Raw genomic sequence first — 16,984 nt, forward strand, 5'->3', positions numbered from 1 at the left:
CAGCGCACTCTGCAACGCGTTTAAGTGTACTGCGAAACACTACAACCACGGTCAAAATTTATTACAGAACCACAGTGGGCAAAGTTTCTGTCTCTTTGAAAAGAAAAGCAAAAAGAAAACAAGACATAGACACGAAGGCGTGAAGAATGAACGTCATACGACAACGACAGCATTTTTGTAAATATACATGAAAAATTTTTTTGAACACGAAAGAAATACAGAAGGTCATTTGTGGATTTTATTTAAAAGTGCCGACAACAGAAACTGTCGCAGTTGGTAGCGTTCAACATCGCCCAATACTGGCTATGTATGGCCATGGTCTTTTAATAATTAAAGGATCATGATATGGCCAAATAATTTCTAATACTGGATATAGCGTCGGCTTGTGCTCATTATATGGTGAGCCAGTGCTGATATACAATCGGGTGAAATGATTGCAAGCGTTGGTTGATTTCGCTTGTACACTGTTAGAATAGCTGCATTGCCTTCATTCATTGTTATTCGAATGCGGCCGTTGTTTATGCGTAGGAAACACCCTGCTCTGTTTTTTAGTTATACCTGATGTTTTCTAATGCGAAATTCATCGGGGTCCATTTCAAGGGCGTTGCATTTTCTATATTCGGCGCCGCTGACATAATAGGCAATGCTTACACATCACTTCACAGTCGCCAGCCACGGCTCAGTGACAGGCAACAGCAAAAAATAAATAAATAAAAAATCGTATATAAAGAACACATAACAGTAAAAAGAACTAAACACGCCAGAAGGTCTATGCACGTTTTCCTGTCTTTCTTCTGCAGCACAGCTGTGTCGAGAACAGAATCGAATGCGTTGCGGAATGGCGACAGCTGGCTTCGCGGTACGACCAAACAATGCACGCGGTATAGTGAATGTGGGCATTTTATACTTATTTATTTTCTTCACCGATGTATATGACATATTTCAGCAGGGTTTGTGTGTGTGTGTTTGACGGGCGTCCTTACAGAGCTCGCGTGCCGGCATTTGTAGGTGAGCTTATAGAGAAGGGAATGCAGACTGCGCAGCTTGGTGAAACGAACGGACGTAAACGGATAAGGCCGAGCGAGAGAAATATCTAGTCACCACGGGGATACGGCTGCCAGCAAACGCAGAGACATCTATAAGGAAGCTTAGTACATCAAGCAAGAGTGTCAGAGAAAGAGAGAGAAAAGAGACAGAAGAGAGAGAGAGCACATATAAAAGTTCTTATAAAACTGCCTCTGAATGACCTCACTATGGTAAAGCTTAGCTGTCGATTGGCACAATATATAGACCACTGAATGGACGGACCGTTCCACCGTTCCCTGCTGGAAATTATACGTGGAGCAAATTTGCATGTTTGTTTTTGATAACGCTAGTCACTATGTCTAATGACAGGCTTTCGAATTGAAACCGAAAAAAAACTTTGAAATTGTTGGATTTATAATTCGTATCTCATCAGATCTCACCATTACTAGACGGGTTCGGAAAATTATGACTAGCAAACCCCTCCATTGTTTACAGGGTGACCTTTTCATGTGCATCCCATTCACTTTAATACACTTATAAGTAAACCAGCATGACAGAATGGCAAATCATGTGGTAGCAATTTTTTTTCCTGCCTGTGTTCTTTGCAGGCAAAGCACTTGATTGTACAAACCGAAAACACGCCTGAATGTTAACATGGACGATTTGCACTACCACGAGTTTCATATGTAGGAAGACTGCAAGTACAGCCGGTGCACACTGCTCAGACCGACTCCCCGCCTGCTGGTTTGTAGTCACAACGTTTACAATAGCCCAAACGCTTCAATGTTGCAGAGTGCAGTCGTCATGACCTTGACATTGTGAACATTGTAGAGGTTTCAAGGACGCTACGTAGTAGATGCTGGATGATTCTCAACAAAGTTTATGCAATGTCTCGCAGGCTGTCAGTGTGGCTTCTACACAGTTTGCGATGAGCAGAAAGCTTGCACACGGCGCCAAATATTGCTCGGTTCTGATTGGTCGTGTTTACACGTAGAAATACGAATACGTTAACCTATAAAACAGCTTAGGGTTGGTTCAAACGTTGAGCTGCTTCCGCAACGTTCAACTGACGTTCGTACCAGTTATGTCGTTGCGATTAAATACTGTGTTTTTTAAAAGTAATGCTTTACTGATTTTCAGAACGCTTTGCTTACACGTTGTGTGAATTGAACACAAAATTCAGCGAGGTAATAAAAATGAACGAAATTTTTTTGAGCTACATAGCAGCGCCAGCGCAGTAAAATCTGCGAGGTGGGTTCCAGCCAACTAATCGGACAAAAACAGAAAGAACAGACATGGCTCGACTAGCAACTGAACCTGCAGTGGGTCGCCTGTGTTTAAGTGCTGGTCCAAGTATTAGACAAATAAATGTAGGGGTTTAACGTTCTTAAACCTTGATCGAGTTAGAAAGGAAGTCGTAGTGGAAGGATGCGAAAATTCAGAAAACCTGGGGTTATTTAATGAACACTTGAATCTAAGTGCACAAGCCTCAGGCATTTTCGCCTCTACCGAAAACGCGGACGCCAGGACCGGGATTAGAATCCGCGCCTTTCGGTTCAGCTGTCGAACATCGTAACCATTGGACCACCGTGGAAGGTGCGTCAGTAATCAGCTGAAACTCTTCTCGAGATGTGCAACCAAGGAGCTCAGGCAATGACTGTATTCAAGTAAAATTTTCTTACACGTGCGGTTTGTGTACTTGAGCATTCTGTTTCTAATCCTCTACTTTTCTCTCTCATTTTCTTGTTATACTCTTTAGGTAGAACCACTCACCTTCTCCTTGTAGGCATTGCCCAGTAGCTGGACACCCTTGAGGTCCACGGCGCCCTTGAGTCCCTTCTTGGCGTCCTTCTTGCGCCGGCGACACCAGCGCCGCAGGCAGCAGAAGCAAATGCAGAGCAGCAGCAGCGCCACTGCGATCAGGATCATCACGATGCCCCATGGAGGAACTGCGAATCGAAAGACGAGATGGCTTCTAGACAAAATCCACAAACATGCAGGCACACATTGTAACCAGGGTCGTACAAAGCGATCCTTCCTGGCTTCACTTATATATTTATACCTTAAGACATGGTAAAATATAAATACTTGTTTGTGTGTTCGGCTTCGCCCTTTGTTCTTTGCGCTTCAGGATCCAAATAATGGCAACATTTCAATTAAACAATGCACGTAATATTTCCGTGCTGTTCTCGTTTAACTCTCGGTTGTATTCACATGAGTTTGGTTGAGAAGAAAAAAAAAATCACAGCATATCCATGGAGTGAATGATGATGAGTGGGGCGGAGCGTCCGTGCATCCGTCTTTCCGTCCATGCGTCCGTACATTTGTCCATCTGTCCGTCCGTGCGTTCGTGCATCCATCCGTTCATGCGTCCATCCGTCCGTCCGTACGTCTGTTCATCCATCTGTCTGCCTGTCCGTCCATCCGTGCGTCCATACATCTGTCTTTCTGTCTGTCCGTCCGTTCGTCCATCCATCCGTCCATCTTGTGAACACTTCAAGTACCGCCATCTCCCATCTGTTCATCATATATTCATTATACATTCAGCATATACAAGTACCGCCATCCAGCGGACATTCCAAGGACTAAACGAGAGGTGGATACTACGGCGACATGGGACGTACGACCCACGGCGTGAGGAGCTTCGCCCCTAAAAGAAGCCCCTCCATTCATTGACATTGCTTCTCATTCACTTCAAAGCGATTGTCTCAATCCGGCAAGTTTTACGATTTCATCACCAGCATCATAAGTTTAACTACGCCCACAGCAGGGCAAAAGCCTCTCTCTTGTTTCACCAATAAAACAGGTCCTGTGTTTTCTGCTGTCACGTTATACCTGAAAACTTTTTAAACCTCATCTGCCCACCTTATTTTATTTAATGTTCCACGAAATTTGCTGAAACGTATATGACGCCCTTTTCCACTAAGGGGAAGCTTTCGAAACTCAGAAAAAGTAGCATGGGAAAATTCACTGGTAAGTTGCCAGCTTCTGAAAGATGACGTATTGCGTGACGCACCCTATACTTTAAAAAAGAATGTTTTATAAACGCTGCCATGGCCGCCAGGACGATGGCTAACGGCAGCGTGTCGTATTTTCACGACTTTATTTCCTTTTTTCCTTATACAACAATCTCTGCTTCTCGATAAAACTCCTGCACCAACACGCTTTTCTCGGGTTCAGTAGTATTATTGCTCTCCCCTTCAGTATCTCCACATGATCTATAGAAAATCAAATATTCTCATAGTGCTCGGTGTCTGTACCTGCTTCAGTGAATCGAACGAATCAGAAGGCAAGCGAACGCCCCGCGAGCCCGTCAACTTGAAAGATAGCAAACACAATGATGTGGCAAAAACTAAATTGAAGTATCTATGACGACGCAGTTATGATTGCTTCTACGCTCGTGTTAGAAACTCCTAGAAAAAACCCCCCACTCATTGTATTGGATTAAAACCTCCTTGCCTTGTATATTGTACTTCTTACAAAAAAAAAAAGAAGCAGTACAAGGTGGCCTGGGGTATACACCATTGCTTCTCAGCGCCATCATTCATCATCTCGCTGCCTCCCTCAATTCGAGCATGCAGTGACTAGCTAGTGTGTTGTGGTCTTTTCATCAGACGTTCCGTGTATTTTCCTTAAGCTTACGGGGCTCGCTTTTCCTCCGCTGTTTTCAAAGGAGACAAAGAAGCGAAGTAATAGGAGAGCGCACCCTGCAAGGCATCGTCGGTCAGCGCTGTCAACCTGTCAGGATGAACAAATTGATGAACCCAGGCGGCACTGCCCGCCGTGTTTGCTTTCGGCTAGGATTTTATATACCGCATATAAGAAGGCCGGCGAGAACTGTGCCATCGACTCGCTAGCAGAAGCGATGCGTGTCTCGTGCTTTCTCCCGTGGCATGTAACAGTGTACGCATTGAAAAAAAAAAAGGAAACGGTGCTATGCGTCGCACAATTGGTGCGCATGATATACGGACAACGCGAAGCGCTGAAGAATGGTATTCTCATGTAGGCCTCGCATCAGAGAATAGAATTTTCAGCGCTGCACTGTAAAAACTGTCCTTCAGAGGTACGGCAAAGATCGACGTAAAGCTCAGGAGTGCCTCTCAGTTCGTGGGAAGGAGAAAATGGCCGTGAATGCCAAAGGACGTAATGCTGTTATTGCAGGTACGGAAACAATGTTCTTCTTCAGTGGACCTTAAAGAAAAAGTCTACAAGTTGGCTGCTCTGATTAGTTATTTTATAGCCGAAATGCCACTACCAGGCCACTTTTTTGGGGGCACGATGTGTTGACAGAGAGACTGGGAGCGTGTAACTATCATACGTTTTTTCATAGTTCCTCTTTAATCTTTTTTACTGTGTGGTAGGTAGAAAAAAAATGGACGGATCTCCTAGCGTGTAAAGACCACCATTGTTAGTTATGAAGTCTTACGTACTCGTTCAAGTGCCTCGCCACACGAAGAGTGCTGTCACTAGTCTGTTGTCTACATAGAATGTGGGGCTAGGTGGTACTCGATCGCGGAACATTATTAGGGCATCTTTCCTGCCTGTACACTTCCTTCCATTTGCAGCGTCTTTCCCTTTTATTTCTTCATTTCACTTTTTTCGATGGAAACCATCATAATGCGGGACATAGTTCACATAACTGTATTACCTGGTGATCTTCGTAAAGATTTAGTTCTTGAATATGCTACATCAGCCTATGCAGTCTTCATTCAATTAGTTCGTAAATATCATGGTCATAGTGGATGTCTATGGTACAAAAATAAGAACTTCATTCTTGTGTGAAATACGAACTCTAATATATGGACGCCTCTCTCAGAAATACTGGTGGATAATTTTTTTAGCACCACACTCATGCCACCAAAGTAAATGTTGTTGCTACCCACAAAAACAACAAAAGGAGAACGTTTTGGCATAATTTTAAGACATATATTGCGAAATGAAAGCAGGCATGACGTCCTTATTCGAAAGATTCAAGAGAGAAGTTGACAGAGGCAAGAAACACATGTTACGTATTCCCGTTGCTATGACGACACACGTGAAAAGGAAGTTGAGGTTGGCCGAGTTTTAAGGTCAAACGTTTGCACAACGTTGCTTACTGGGTTTGTACCAGAGACAGACAACTATCTATTACTCTGAAAGTGAATGTGACGGCTCCACTTTTGTCCCGTAATATTTTACTTCCGGATACATTGTATTTAAGCGTTTCCTTTAGCTTCATCTATGCCAGGGTTCCGGATGCTGCGAGCGAATCAGACAAGGAGGAACTCGCTTAACAATTCACTGCAGTATGGAAATCAAACCTACTTCTAAGACAAATTGTTTGTTTGTTTGTTTGTTTGTATCCTTTAATCCATAAGACAAATGATTCGCGATCACATCTTCTTCTCTAAGGAAATTCCCGTGCATGCGGTGAATAACGATGTTCCAGATACTAGCCCCAAACTTTTCTGTTTTATAGCAGCTGCACCGCAACTACACTAAAAAACCTCGTAACCAAAACGTCCAAGGAACGTTTCGTAGCCAAAGCAAAGAAAGAATACCGCACTCTTTCCATACTATGGTTGCGACGCCCCCTTCTTTTTTTTTTCTGTAACTACCAGGCCAAACGCATGGCGCACGTACTACACCGGATCGTGCAGTGCAGCAAAGCCTAGTATCCGTGTCCCGCCAGTCAGACACTAACGGCAGCCAAGTGGGGAAGAGATTGAGTGAGCACTGATCGCCTATTTTACGGTAATAACATAAACTTCGCGCATCCATCCATCCATCCATCCATCCATCCATCCATCCATCCATCCATCCATCCATCCATCCATCCATCCATCCATCCATCCATCCATCCATTCATCCGTCCGTCCGTCCGTCCGTCCGTCCGTCCGTCCGTCCGTCTATCTATCTATCTATCTATCTATCTATCTATCTATCTATCTATCTATCTATCTATCTATCTATCTATCTATCTATCTATCTATCTATCTATCTATCTATCTATCTATCTATCTATCTATCTATCTATCTATCTATCTATCTATCTATCTATCTATCTATCTATCTATCTATCTATCTATCTATCTATCTATCTATCTATCTATCTATCTATCTATCTATCTATCCGCCCGCGCACGCGCGCGCGAACACACACACACACACACACACGCGCGCGCGCGCGCGCACGCACGCACGCACACAATCTATGCTTTGTTTTGCATGCGCACAAGTGCCCACAAAAAGCAATAAGCCTTTTCATCTGTCAGCCCCCGTTTCTCCCAGGGTTGGCCACACCTACACTGCAATACCCGTTCACAAGAGGCGATCGATGGAATCCCGAAAGGAGCCCTCGACGCTGCACGACGGGCTGCCAGCAGAGAAGCAAGAAAGCAAAGCCAACGAGACACCATGCGGCGTTCTTCCAACACCCGAGGGCTGAGGAGGGAAGTTGCTGCACCTCACGTCATAGACGGTCCAATGGGGCATTAGATTTCGACGTGTGTGGGTCGCGGATGCCATCACGACAACGGGTGTTTCCGCAGAGAGAGTATTGAATGTCAGAAGCGGCGGGCGCACGCGACGCAACTCGGCCGCAGATACTGAAAGCTGGCTGCTTTCGATGCAAAGCCTGTCTGCCCCCTTTCGCTCGGTTTGGCGTCGATAGACAAATGCGGAGAGGTTTGGAGGAAAACATTCCATTGTAGCTTGCTTCCTTTTCTCTATTTTTTGATGAAGAAGGAGTTGGAGGAACTTACCAATATTTGTCTCAGGCTGTCCCACTCTCCTTGGGATTTAATGAAATTTCGAAGTTTGGTGTGCAGAAACTAAATAGCTGTTAACTACCTTGGCGCAAGTAGGTTCAGTTTTTTAAATTGAACATACGGAATAATAATAAAACCTCACCTGACTTCACAAAACCACTTTCCCACGTTTTCGCTCAAAGAGAGAGGGTGTGGTTTATTACGTTGCTGTTTTGTACATTTCAGTTTTCCACGTACGAGGAAATAAAAAAAGTTATAGCTTGTCCACGAATATTTAGCATATCTGACCAGCCGGTTCAATGGACAACTTTGTCGGCATGAAGAGCGCTGCTTGCGACACCCCTTGACGCATGGATGAATGCAGGGACGTATGTACCGATGGATGGACGCCCGGAAGGACGGACAAATGCATTGACGGAAGGACTGGTGGACTACAGATGGACGGATGGACGCACAGATGGACGGAAGTGCGGACGGACTGACGGATGTTTCGCTATGCTGTGATTTTTTTTGTTTTTCGCACAACACGAGCGCAAGAGCCCACGAGCTCATTGCTTTTCACATATGCAGTGTGGCCGTTGGCAAATTTCTTGTGTCGCCAAGCTCATTGAGGGCGTGTCTTTAGAAAACAGTATTTACCGATTTAGAGCACTTGGTACTCTACTATGGGAGAGCTGAAAGCTATCCCCATGTATGTGTTTAGAAAAAATTTATTGCCACAAACGTCAATAACACTCAACAGAACATTTCCGTCTTAGACATGCTCTAACGGTGATGACAAGACAGACGTCATTTACATGAACATGGATATCAGATGACGTTGAAAAAACATGTACATTCGATGGTTCACATAAACACAACCACGAAATATTTCAAGGTAAACAAGAGACACAAATAAAACATAAATATGTACATTTTGCATATTTACATGTTGGCATGCCATTTCTACCGGCGCATCGACAGATCAGCCTACCAATACCAGGCCGGCCGAAAGACAAGTTTCACTCGTTCTTCATAGACCGACACAAAAGGGCAAGACCAGTGCCGAAGAAATTGCTCTTCACCGAGGAAGAAGAGCTGCTCCCACAAAAAAGACAGCAGCTCCGAGTACAATCGTTCTAGGATCGGGTAGAGCGCGCGGCGGCGGCGGCCCGCTGCAACCGCCTCGCAGCGGTTGCGCCAGAGGCAAAAAAGTGCCGGCAACAATGAGAAGACAAGCGAAGCGGCCTCGCGAACAACACCCAGAAGAAACGAAGCGATTTACTCTGAGGCAGTGAAATCCGGCATGTACGGCTCTCCAAAAAACGCGAGCAATGATACAATGCCTCAGAAAATGCTGATTTGTTTCCCGAAGGGAGCAGTTCGGACATGTTGCTGACTGGACTATTCTCCACCTTTCGAGGCGGTCGAGAGTGGGAAGTACACCCCATCCCAGGCGCCACATGAAGTCCCGAAGCTTTCCAGGCAGAAAGGAAGCCGTTAAGGAGCTCCAAGACACCCGTCTAGAGCGAGCACGGTGGGCTGGTGGGACCAACGGAAGCAACAAAGCAGCAGTTGTCTCAACTATGTGGTTGTTCAAAACATCTATGCCAGGACAGGTCGACTTGACATGGCGAAAAAGTGCAACAGTTGTTGCATAAAACGTAGGAAGTGTTATTGACTGTGGCCCCCTGTTAAGTTGCACATTAGGCATCAAATGGCGAAGGTGAGTACCCAGAAAGTAATATGCAAGCGTTCGTGCGGGAGATTCCTCCCCTTGCACTAGGCGCAAAAGGAAACGCAGTGCCAGCAGCCGACAGCGTATGGACACTGAAGGGAAAGCAAAGCCTTCTTGAGCACGCTGCTATCCCAGTGCCGCGCGACAGACCAACTCAGTGCCGCCTGACCAAAAAAAGGAACACAAAGCAGACTGCAGTGATTGCACGATACGTAAAGATGGTTGCACGACGTGAGAAAGGTACCAAATGCGACCGCAAAATACAGTCTGCGCAAGGTACCTCCGCTCAAGAAGCGGGAAGTCAAAATCCCGTGCATCCTGAATTTTCAGTCTTACTTCCTCGAGAGCGTTTAACCAAACAGATTCGCAAATGCCGTAGTGGTTGTATAAAATACCTAAAATACGAAGGGACGCGGCCGGCTGAATGGGAACACCGGCGCTAAGCCTGAGGTTTGGAGAGCCAATGAAGAAATACCGGGATTTGGAGATGTTCAACGCTGCACCTGAAATGTCGCCATACTGGGAAAATACATGCAGGGTGAGTGAAAGGCTATCTTCATCTGAAAGGTACAAGGTTATATAATCAGCGAAAGCTGTGATTTTCACGACACCGCTACCAGGAAGCGCAAGACCCCGGACACGTGAATCCGCGTCAAGAGCACGCAAGTATGGCTCAAGGCTGAGGACAAATAGCACAGGAGAGAATGGACATCCCTGACGGACCCCACGTGTTATGGAAAAGGCAGCACTTTCCCAACCATCCAGAACTAGTGTGCTTTTCAGACCAGTGTACGTATTTTTAATCATTTCCACAAACGAATGAGAAAAGCCGAAGGCTGTGAGCACATTAAAGATATACGCGTGCTCTAGTCGGTCAAACGCTTTTTCCTGGTCCAAAGACACAAGGATACCACGCGCAGATCGCGACAAAGTATAAGCTATGATATCCCGTGTGGTATATGACAAGCTGTGTATTTCTCGTCCAAGCACTGATGAAGTCTGGTGATGACCTACTAGGGTGTTCAACAGACCCCTCAAACGTTGAACGGCTACTGCTGCGAATATCTTATAGTCAACGTTGAGGAGCGTGATAGGTCTCCAATCTTCAGGATTAACAGAGGAAGCATCGCCCTTTGGAATAAGCACAATGCGTCCATCTCGAAAACTTGATGGAAAGACACCGTCCTCGTAGCATCGCTGGATTACCACGGTAAATGTAGCACCAATCTCATCCCAAAATGTCAAGTAAAACTCAACAGGAAAACCGTCTGGCCCTAGGGCCGTTCCACGTTTCATAGATTTCAGTGCCGCCTTTACCTTTTCAGCCGACGGAGGGATGTGCAGGCAATTCGCAGCTTCTTGAGGAATACGGGGCAAACTTCTAAGCATTGGCGGTGTTTCATCACAGTTAGTCCGCATGGCCGAACACGACATTGCTTCAAAATGCGCCAAGAAAACAGATCGATCACGCGTAGGAAGCCGCTGCGCAGGTGGTATTTGTGCTGTCATAGAGACAGGTGGCTCTGATTGCCCAAAAAAGGAATGTCTCGCGTAGCGCAGCACCTCGTGATGTGCACAAGGGTTGTGTCTATAGCGCCATGCTGCTGCCGCCAGGGACGAAGCAGCAGTAAAGCGCTGAAAGCGTTCACGCAGTTCACGCTGCCACGCTCGCATCAGAGGAGAAGGCATCTCGGCGCGCAAAGCAATGCGTAACTTCATCGCGGTATTAGCAAGCTCTTCAGAAACGCGTCGACGAAGCGAACGCCCCTCTACCGCGCAGCGCAGGCGCCATTGTGTTTTAAGCGCATCCCAATCTTCAGAACCAGACGCCGTGGGCGACACACGTATTGCGCGTGAGAAATCTGATCTTGAGCGCGCGTCCTGCAGGACGCGAACATCAAGACGCCATCGCTTTTCTGAAAAAGAAAATGGAACTTCGAGCTTCAAGACAATAGGCCGATGATCAGATACGTACACAGGAGAAGGTGGGAAGGACGAAACGCATAAATCAGAGACAAACGCTTCTAACGCTCGTGGGATATAAGCCCGGTCGAGCCTGCTGGAGGATCGTCCTCGTCGCCATGTCCAAACAAAGGTATTTCCGTGCACTACATTGTGCGCGTCTAGTAATGAAAAGTGGTGGTGGACAAGGCGACGATGGTGGTGGGTGGTGGTAAAAAACATTTATTTCAGAAAAAGTTTACTAGAGAGTGCCGACGTGGCCCATCGGCGTGCTAGAGTGGCAAGACCCTATTCCGGGACGCCAGTGGAGCTGGAAGCTGCCCGTGCACGCTCCACCAAGGAGCGTTGTGCAGCCAAGGTAGAGCAGCCGAGCAGGTGCTCCTCCCAAGCCTCTCTAGTTGGGATAGGAAAAGGGGATGAGAAAGGGACGGGATTAACTGGGCACGATGCTACGACGTGATATGTGTCGGCGAGCACATGACAGGTCGAGCAGGTGCCATTGATTTCCGGCAAAAAGTGCCTGGCGACCGCCGGACTGATAAAGGTGTTCGTCTGCAGGCGGCGTAGCAGTCGTTCGTCCGCTTTCTCCAAACCGCGTGCGGGGTCCGGGTAGAGGCGGCGCGAAGCCCGGTAATAAGCCAAAATTTCGCGAAAGCGCGTCAGGTTGGTATTGCCAGATTCCGTCTCGGGACATGGAGGGGCAACGGCCCGGACAGGAGAAGCGCGGGCAGCGGCATTTGCCGCCTCGTTGCCGGGCAGGCCCGAGTGGCCTGGGGTCCACACTATACGAATGGGATGAGGGTTAAAGCGCCAAGAGGCTGCCTGTAGTAGGCTAGCCGCCAGAGGAGCAATGGAACCCTGAAGGTACTGAGAACAGGCCGAGCGCGAGTCCGTCAGGATGGTGCGTGAGGCAGGGTGAGAGGCGGCCAAAGCTATGGCAACCTCTTCAGCGTGCGTTACTGTGTCTGCTCGAAAGGAGAGGCCATCTACGTGTTTGCCCTCTGTAATCACGGCAGCCGTGAAGTGACCCGAGGGGGAGGGACCCGAGACGTCCTCGTAGAAAACACCAGGACGATCGGAGTGTCGCGTATGAAGGGCCGCGGCGCGTGCTAGTCTACGGCCAGGATGGAGGTCAGGGTTCATATTACGGGGTAGAGGTTCCACCCATAGCTTTTGACGCCAGAGCTCTGGTACCGGCTGCAGAGGGTCTTGGTCAGATATCGGGTTAAGGCCAAGTCTGTGTAGAAGACGGCGCCCTGAAGGCGTCTGTGACAGTCGATTGATTTGGTTAACGCGATGAGCTTCGCGCATCTCTGCAAAGGTGTTGTGTACCCCCAGAGCCGTGAATCGGCTGTTGGAAGTGGCAATAGGTAGGTCCAGAGCGCGTTTGTATACTGAACGAAGAAGGACGTCCAGCTGGTGCTCGTGTCGACGACGCAGGCGAAGGTAAGGCAAGGCGTAGAGGACGCGACTGGTCACAAACGCGTGGGCCAATCGGAGGGACTGAGACCCGCGGAGGCCGCCGCGCTTGGTAGAAACTCGCCGTATCATGCGGCTCACCTGTTCGCTGGTGCATCTGAGGCCTGCTATTGTGCCCTTTGGATCCAAGGACGATGTGAGGTGAAGGCCAAGAACCCGAATATTTTGCACTGACGGGACGGGCCCGGACGAAAGAAAAATTTGAGGCGGCGGTAGCGGAGAGACTGAAAGAAGAGCCGATTTAGCTGGAGAGCACTCCAGGCCGCATGAACCTGCGTAGGTGTCCACCAGAAGGGCAGCCTTTTGCAGGCGTTCTTCGATTTGCGCTAAGGAGCCGGTGTTGGTCCAGATTGTGATATCGTCCGCATATAGTGCGTGTTGTATTCCCTCAGCCTCGCTTAGAAGAGAGGGGAGGTTCATCATCGCCAGGTTAAAAAGCAGAGGAGACAGGACTGCCCCTTGAGGTGTACCCCGCGTGCCTAATAAGTACGGGCCGTGTTCGGTAGAATTAAGGCGAATGAAGGCGGTGCGATGTGATAGAAAGGCGCGAATGTAGTTGAAAGTCTTCTGCCCGCAGTTTGTGGTAGACAGGTTAGTGAGTATAGTGCTGTGTTTGACGTTGTCGAACGCCCCGCGGAGATCGAGAGCGAGCACGGCTTTATCGTTATGGCGCATAGTAGTCGGCTCTATGATATCGTGTTGAAGCTGGAGCAGGACGTCCTGCGCCGACAGATGCGGGCGAAAGCCAAACATCGTGTCGGCAAAGGTGCTCCTGGCCTCCAAGTAGGCGGAAAGGCGTTCGCGAACCATGGTTTCCATGAGTTTGCCTGCGCAAGACGTAAGTGAGATAGGTCTCAGTGCCTCAATACTAACGGACTTTGCCGATTTGGGAATGAATGTCACGACCGATGTGGTCCATTCCGTTGGAAGCGGAGAACCGTCCCATATCGAATTTATAAGCTGGAGTAGCGAGAGGTGTGCTTGGTCGGGAAGATTTGCCAGGAGCGATACTGTGATTCCGTCGCGTCCAGGGGCCGTGCCCCGTCGCATTTTCGTGAGTGCAAATCGTAAATCAGAAAGCGTGTATGGGGCGTCGAGGTCGGTGTTAGGGGCGCCAGAATACGTATATGCTGGGCCTGCGGGATCAATTGTGCGGCAGATGTAGCGGTCACAAAGTTCTCGCGCGAGTTCATCCGTAGTGCCCTGAAATGCATGCAGAACACGGTGGAGCTGGCGTTGCGTTTCTCCCCTGGTGGTGGAGGGATCGAGAAGGCTTCTAAAGAGTCGCCACGCACTCTTAGAGCTCATCTGGTTTGCAGCCTTCGAACAGGTGTCTGCCCAGTTAGCATCGGAAAGTTGTGCGGAGTATGCGGCCGCCTCTGCAGTGAGCGCCTCAATGCGAGCGCGAAGTTTCCGATTAAGTTTGTTGCGTTTCCAGCGCCTTATGAGCCCGCGGCGAGCGTGCCAAAGATGTAGGAGGTGTGGATCGATTGCAGGAGTCAAATTAGAGGTTGCAAGGGTGCGAGTGTTCGCTTGTTTCATATGAAGAGCGTATGATGCCCACGCTGCATATTCGGTCGAGGAGAGGCCGGCGGGGAATGGTTGCATTCTGAACTGAGTCCAATCGGTGAGACGGGCTTGGCCCCAGTGTTGGCGCATTTTCTGCCGCGGTGTGAACGAAATGCGGAGTAAAAAGTGATCGCTGCCTAGGTTTTCGCCTAAATTTTCCCATGTAGCATCGCGGATGTGACGGGTGAGGGAGAGGTCGGGGCATGTGTCTCGCGTGACCGAGTTGCCGGAACGTGTGGGTTGTGCCGGATCGGTAAGAAGCGTCAGGCTCAGCGAGGAAATGAGCTCCTTGAGCTCTCTGCCCCGGGCCTTCTCGTAGTGGTAACCCCAGTGAGGGCTGGGGGCATTAAAGTCCCCTACAATCACCAGTGGTTGTCGGGCCGCTATACGCAGTGCCCGATGGAAGAGATGCGCAAACGAAGCCCTCGAAAGGCGAGGGGGACAGTACACGTTTAAGATATGTATTGATGGTTGGCCCCTCCGCTGAGACAGCACTGATATCATGCAGTAGTCGTAAGGAAGATCCAGATCGAGGTCGATCTGTATCGCCGTGTAAGCTTTATGCACGAGGAGGCATGTGGTGGTGCCGCCTACATAGGAGCAGTATCCAGAAAGGGATGGAGCAGGGCCAGATTCTTGGAGCGCCAAGACGGCCGGCTGAGAGCCAAGTGAGCTGAGGAAAAGGGAAAGATGTGAACGCTTTCGCCTGTTCCCGAAGCCTCCAGGGTTCCACTGTATGATCTCGAATTTAGACGCAATGTTTGAACGGGACGTACGATTGGTAGCCATCGTGACTGTCCTAGGTTTTATATTTGGTCCTCCATGTCCCGCTCGGAATCCTCACAGGCAGGCAGGGGCACGGAGGCCAGATTGTCCGACGGCGGGGTGGTGGTAGCCACCTTACGACGACGCCGTGGAGCTGTACCCTCACTGCTCACCGAGCAGGAGCGGGAACGCGATGCCTTGGGTTGAAACTGGGTGATTGCCCAGGCTTGAATAGCCTGGGTAACCTCTACTACTATGCGTTGGACCGAGAAGCTGGTGAGGAGGTGATTAATCGAAGCTTCGACGCGCGTGAGGCGTTCCTCTACGCGCGGGGTGTGCTCTTCGCTAGGGAGAGTTTGGTTAGCGGGTAAGAGAACCTGCGGTGCCCCAGGAGCCTCAAGAGCTTCTGGAGTAGATGTGGCACCGGTTCCGAGTGCTGGAGTACACATGGCTGCTTGAACCGGCGGTTTAATGGGAGTGGACTTAGCGCGAGGACTAAGCTTGGACGTAGCTGGCGTAGCCGCCTGGACAGAGGAGGCAGTACCGGATGGCCTTGCAGTACACTGTTGTTGGGGTTGAAGTCGCTTATTTAAGAGTTCGAGTTGTTTAGTTAAAAGAGAATTTTGCTTTTGAAGTGCCGCAACTTGCTGGCGAAGGGCCGCAAGTTCGGGAGAAGGAGGATCGACAGAAGGGGGTGAGAGAGGCTTAGAAGCAGCTTTCCCTGCCCAACTGCTCACCTGAGGTACCGCCGCTGGTGCTTCGAGCGGTGGGAATGCTTGAGAGTCGGCGTGGAGTGGTGGAGCCGAATGATGCAGGTTTGTGCTGCTGTCTGGCTGTGACGAACATGAGGTGGTCCCTCGAGGAGATGTTGAGGGCTGCTTGCGTTTCCGATATTTTCGGTATTTTGCCGTGCAGCCACTGGTCCCAGTCTCATGGGCGCCGTGGCAGAGGAGGCACTTGGGGTGGCAGTCGTGGGCATTGAGACCTGCAGGTGCGGGGGTTCCACATTTGGCACACTGGGTTGGAGCGGCGTGAGGGCACTGAGGTGGTCGATGACCGATGGTACCGCACTTGGTGCATACAGGGACCGTTTTCTTGTAGGCGCGGATATACGTCGCCACGCAGTGGTAGAATAGGAAGCGGGGTAACTTCGTTCCCTCGAAAGTCACCATCGCCGCCGCGGAATCTCCGAGTTTGCGGACCGCAAGGATAGTACCTTGAGGCCAATACAGTTCAGACTTTATCTTTTCCGGGCTTTCAGCAGGGTTTACATTGATGACGCCCTTGCATGTATCCCCTGGTGCCTTGGCGTGGCCTCGAACGGGCAGCTGCTGATCCCCCACTTGCAGCTGGAAGTCCCCGAGGAGTCGCTGTGCCATAGGCAAAATGGTGGTGCTACAGACCAAGATGTTCTGTTCCCAGATTGGCCACACTTGAATTTGCGTGGTAGTCCGCTCGCCGAGGTAGCTGCGGATGGCGTCGCCCACGCGATCGGCCGGGACAAATGTGCGTAGCTCGCAGGGAACGCGAGGTTTGAGTACTACGATGTAGTCGTCGCGAGAGAGGCGAGGAGTTTGACGCGGACGCCACTTGCGTTGCTTCGCTGGTTGCGAGGACGGAGCAGAGGCAGGCACACCGCCGGAGGGATGGCGCGCCGGCGTTCCTTGCAAGGCTGGGGAATGGTGGCCCGCCATGGCGTCTCGTTGTTGTTGAGACG

The 16,984-nt window shown here is 49.4% G+C and overlaps 1 protein-coding gene and 1 long non-coding RNA gene across 4 annotated transcripts in view; one reads left to right on the forward strand and one right to left on the reverse strand.

Moving 5' to 3' along the window:
• The window catches only part of LOC119164359 (synaptotagmin-1-like), a 144,876-nt gene that overhangs the window by 32,366 nt on the left and 95,526 nt on the right, over nucleotides 1-16,984 (reverse strand). For all 3 annotated transcript variants that reach the window (XM_075871502.1, XM_075871503.1, XM_037416534.2), the window contains exon 3: nucleotides 2,800-2,975. In XM_075871502.1, the coding sequence (XP_075727617.1) occupies nucleotides 2,800-2,975 (176 nt within the window). The remainder of the gene's footprint in view (nucleotides 1-2,799; nucleotides 2,976-16,984) is intronic.
• On the forward strand, nucleotides 4,638-8,038 carry LOC142768453 (uncharacterized). The gene is made up of 2 exons (XR_012885291.1): nucleotides 4,638-5,187; nucleotides 7,297-8,038. It is a non-coding gene; the product is annotated as an uncharacterized LOC142768453 (long non-coding RNA).

The sequence above is a fragment of the Rhipicephalus microplus genome, chromosome 8, assembly GCF_043290135.1.
Source record: "Rhipicephalus microplus isolate Deutch F79 chromosome 8, USDA_Rmic, whole genome shotgun sequence".
NCBI classification, from domain to species: Eukaryota; Metazoa; Arthropoda; class Arachnida; order Ixodida; family Ixodidae; genus Rhipicephalus; species Rhipicephalus microplus.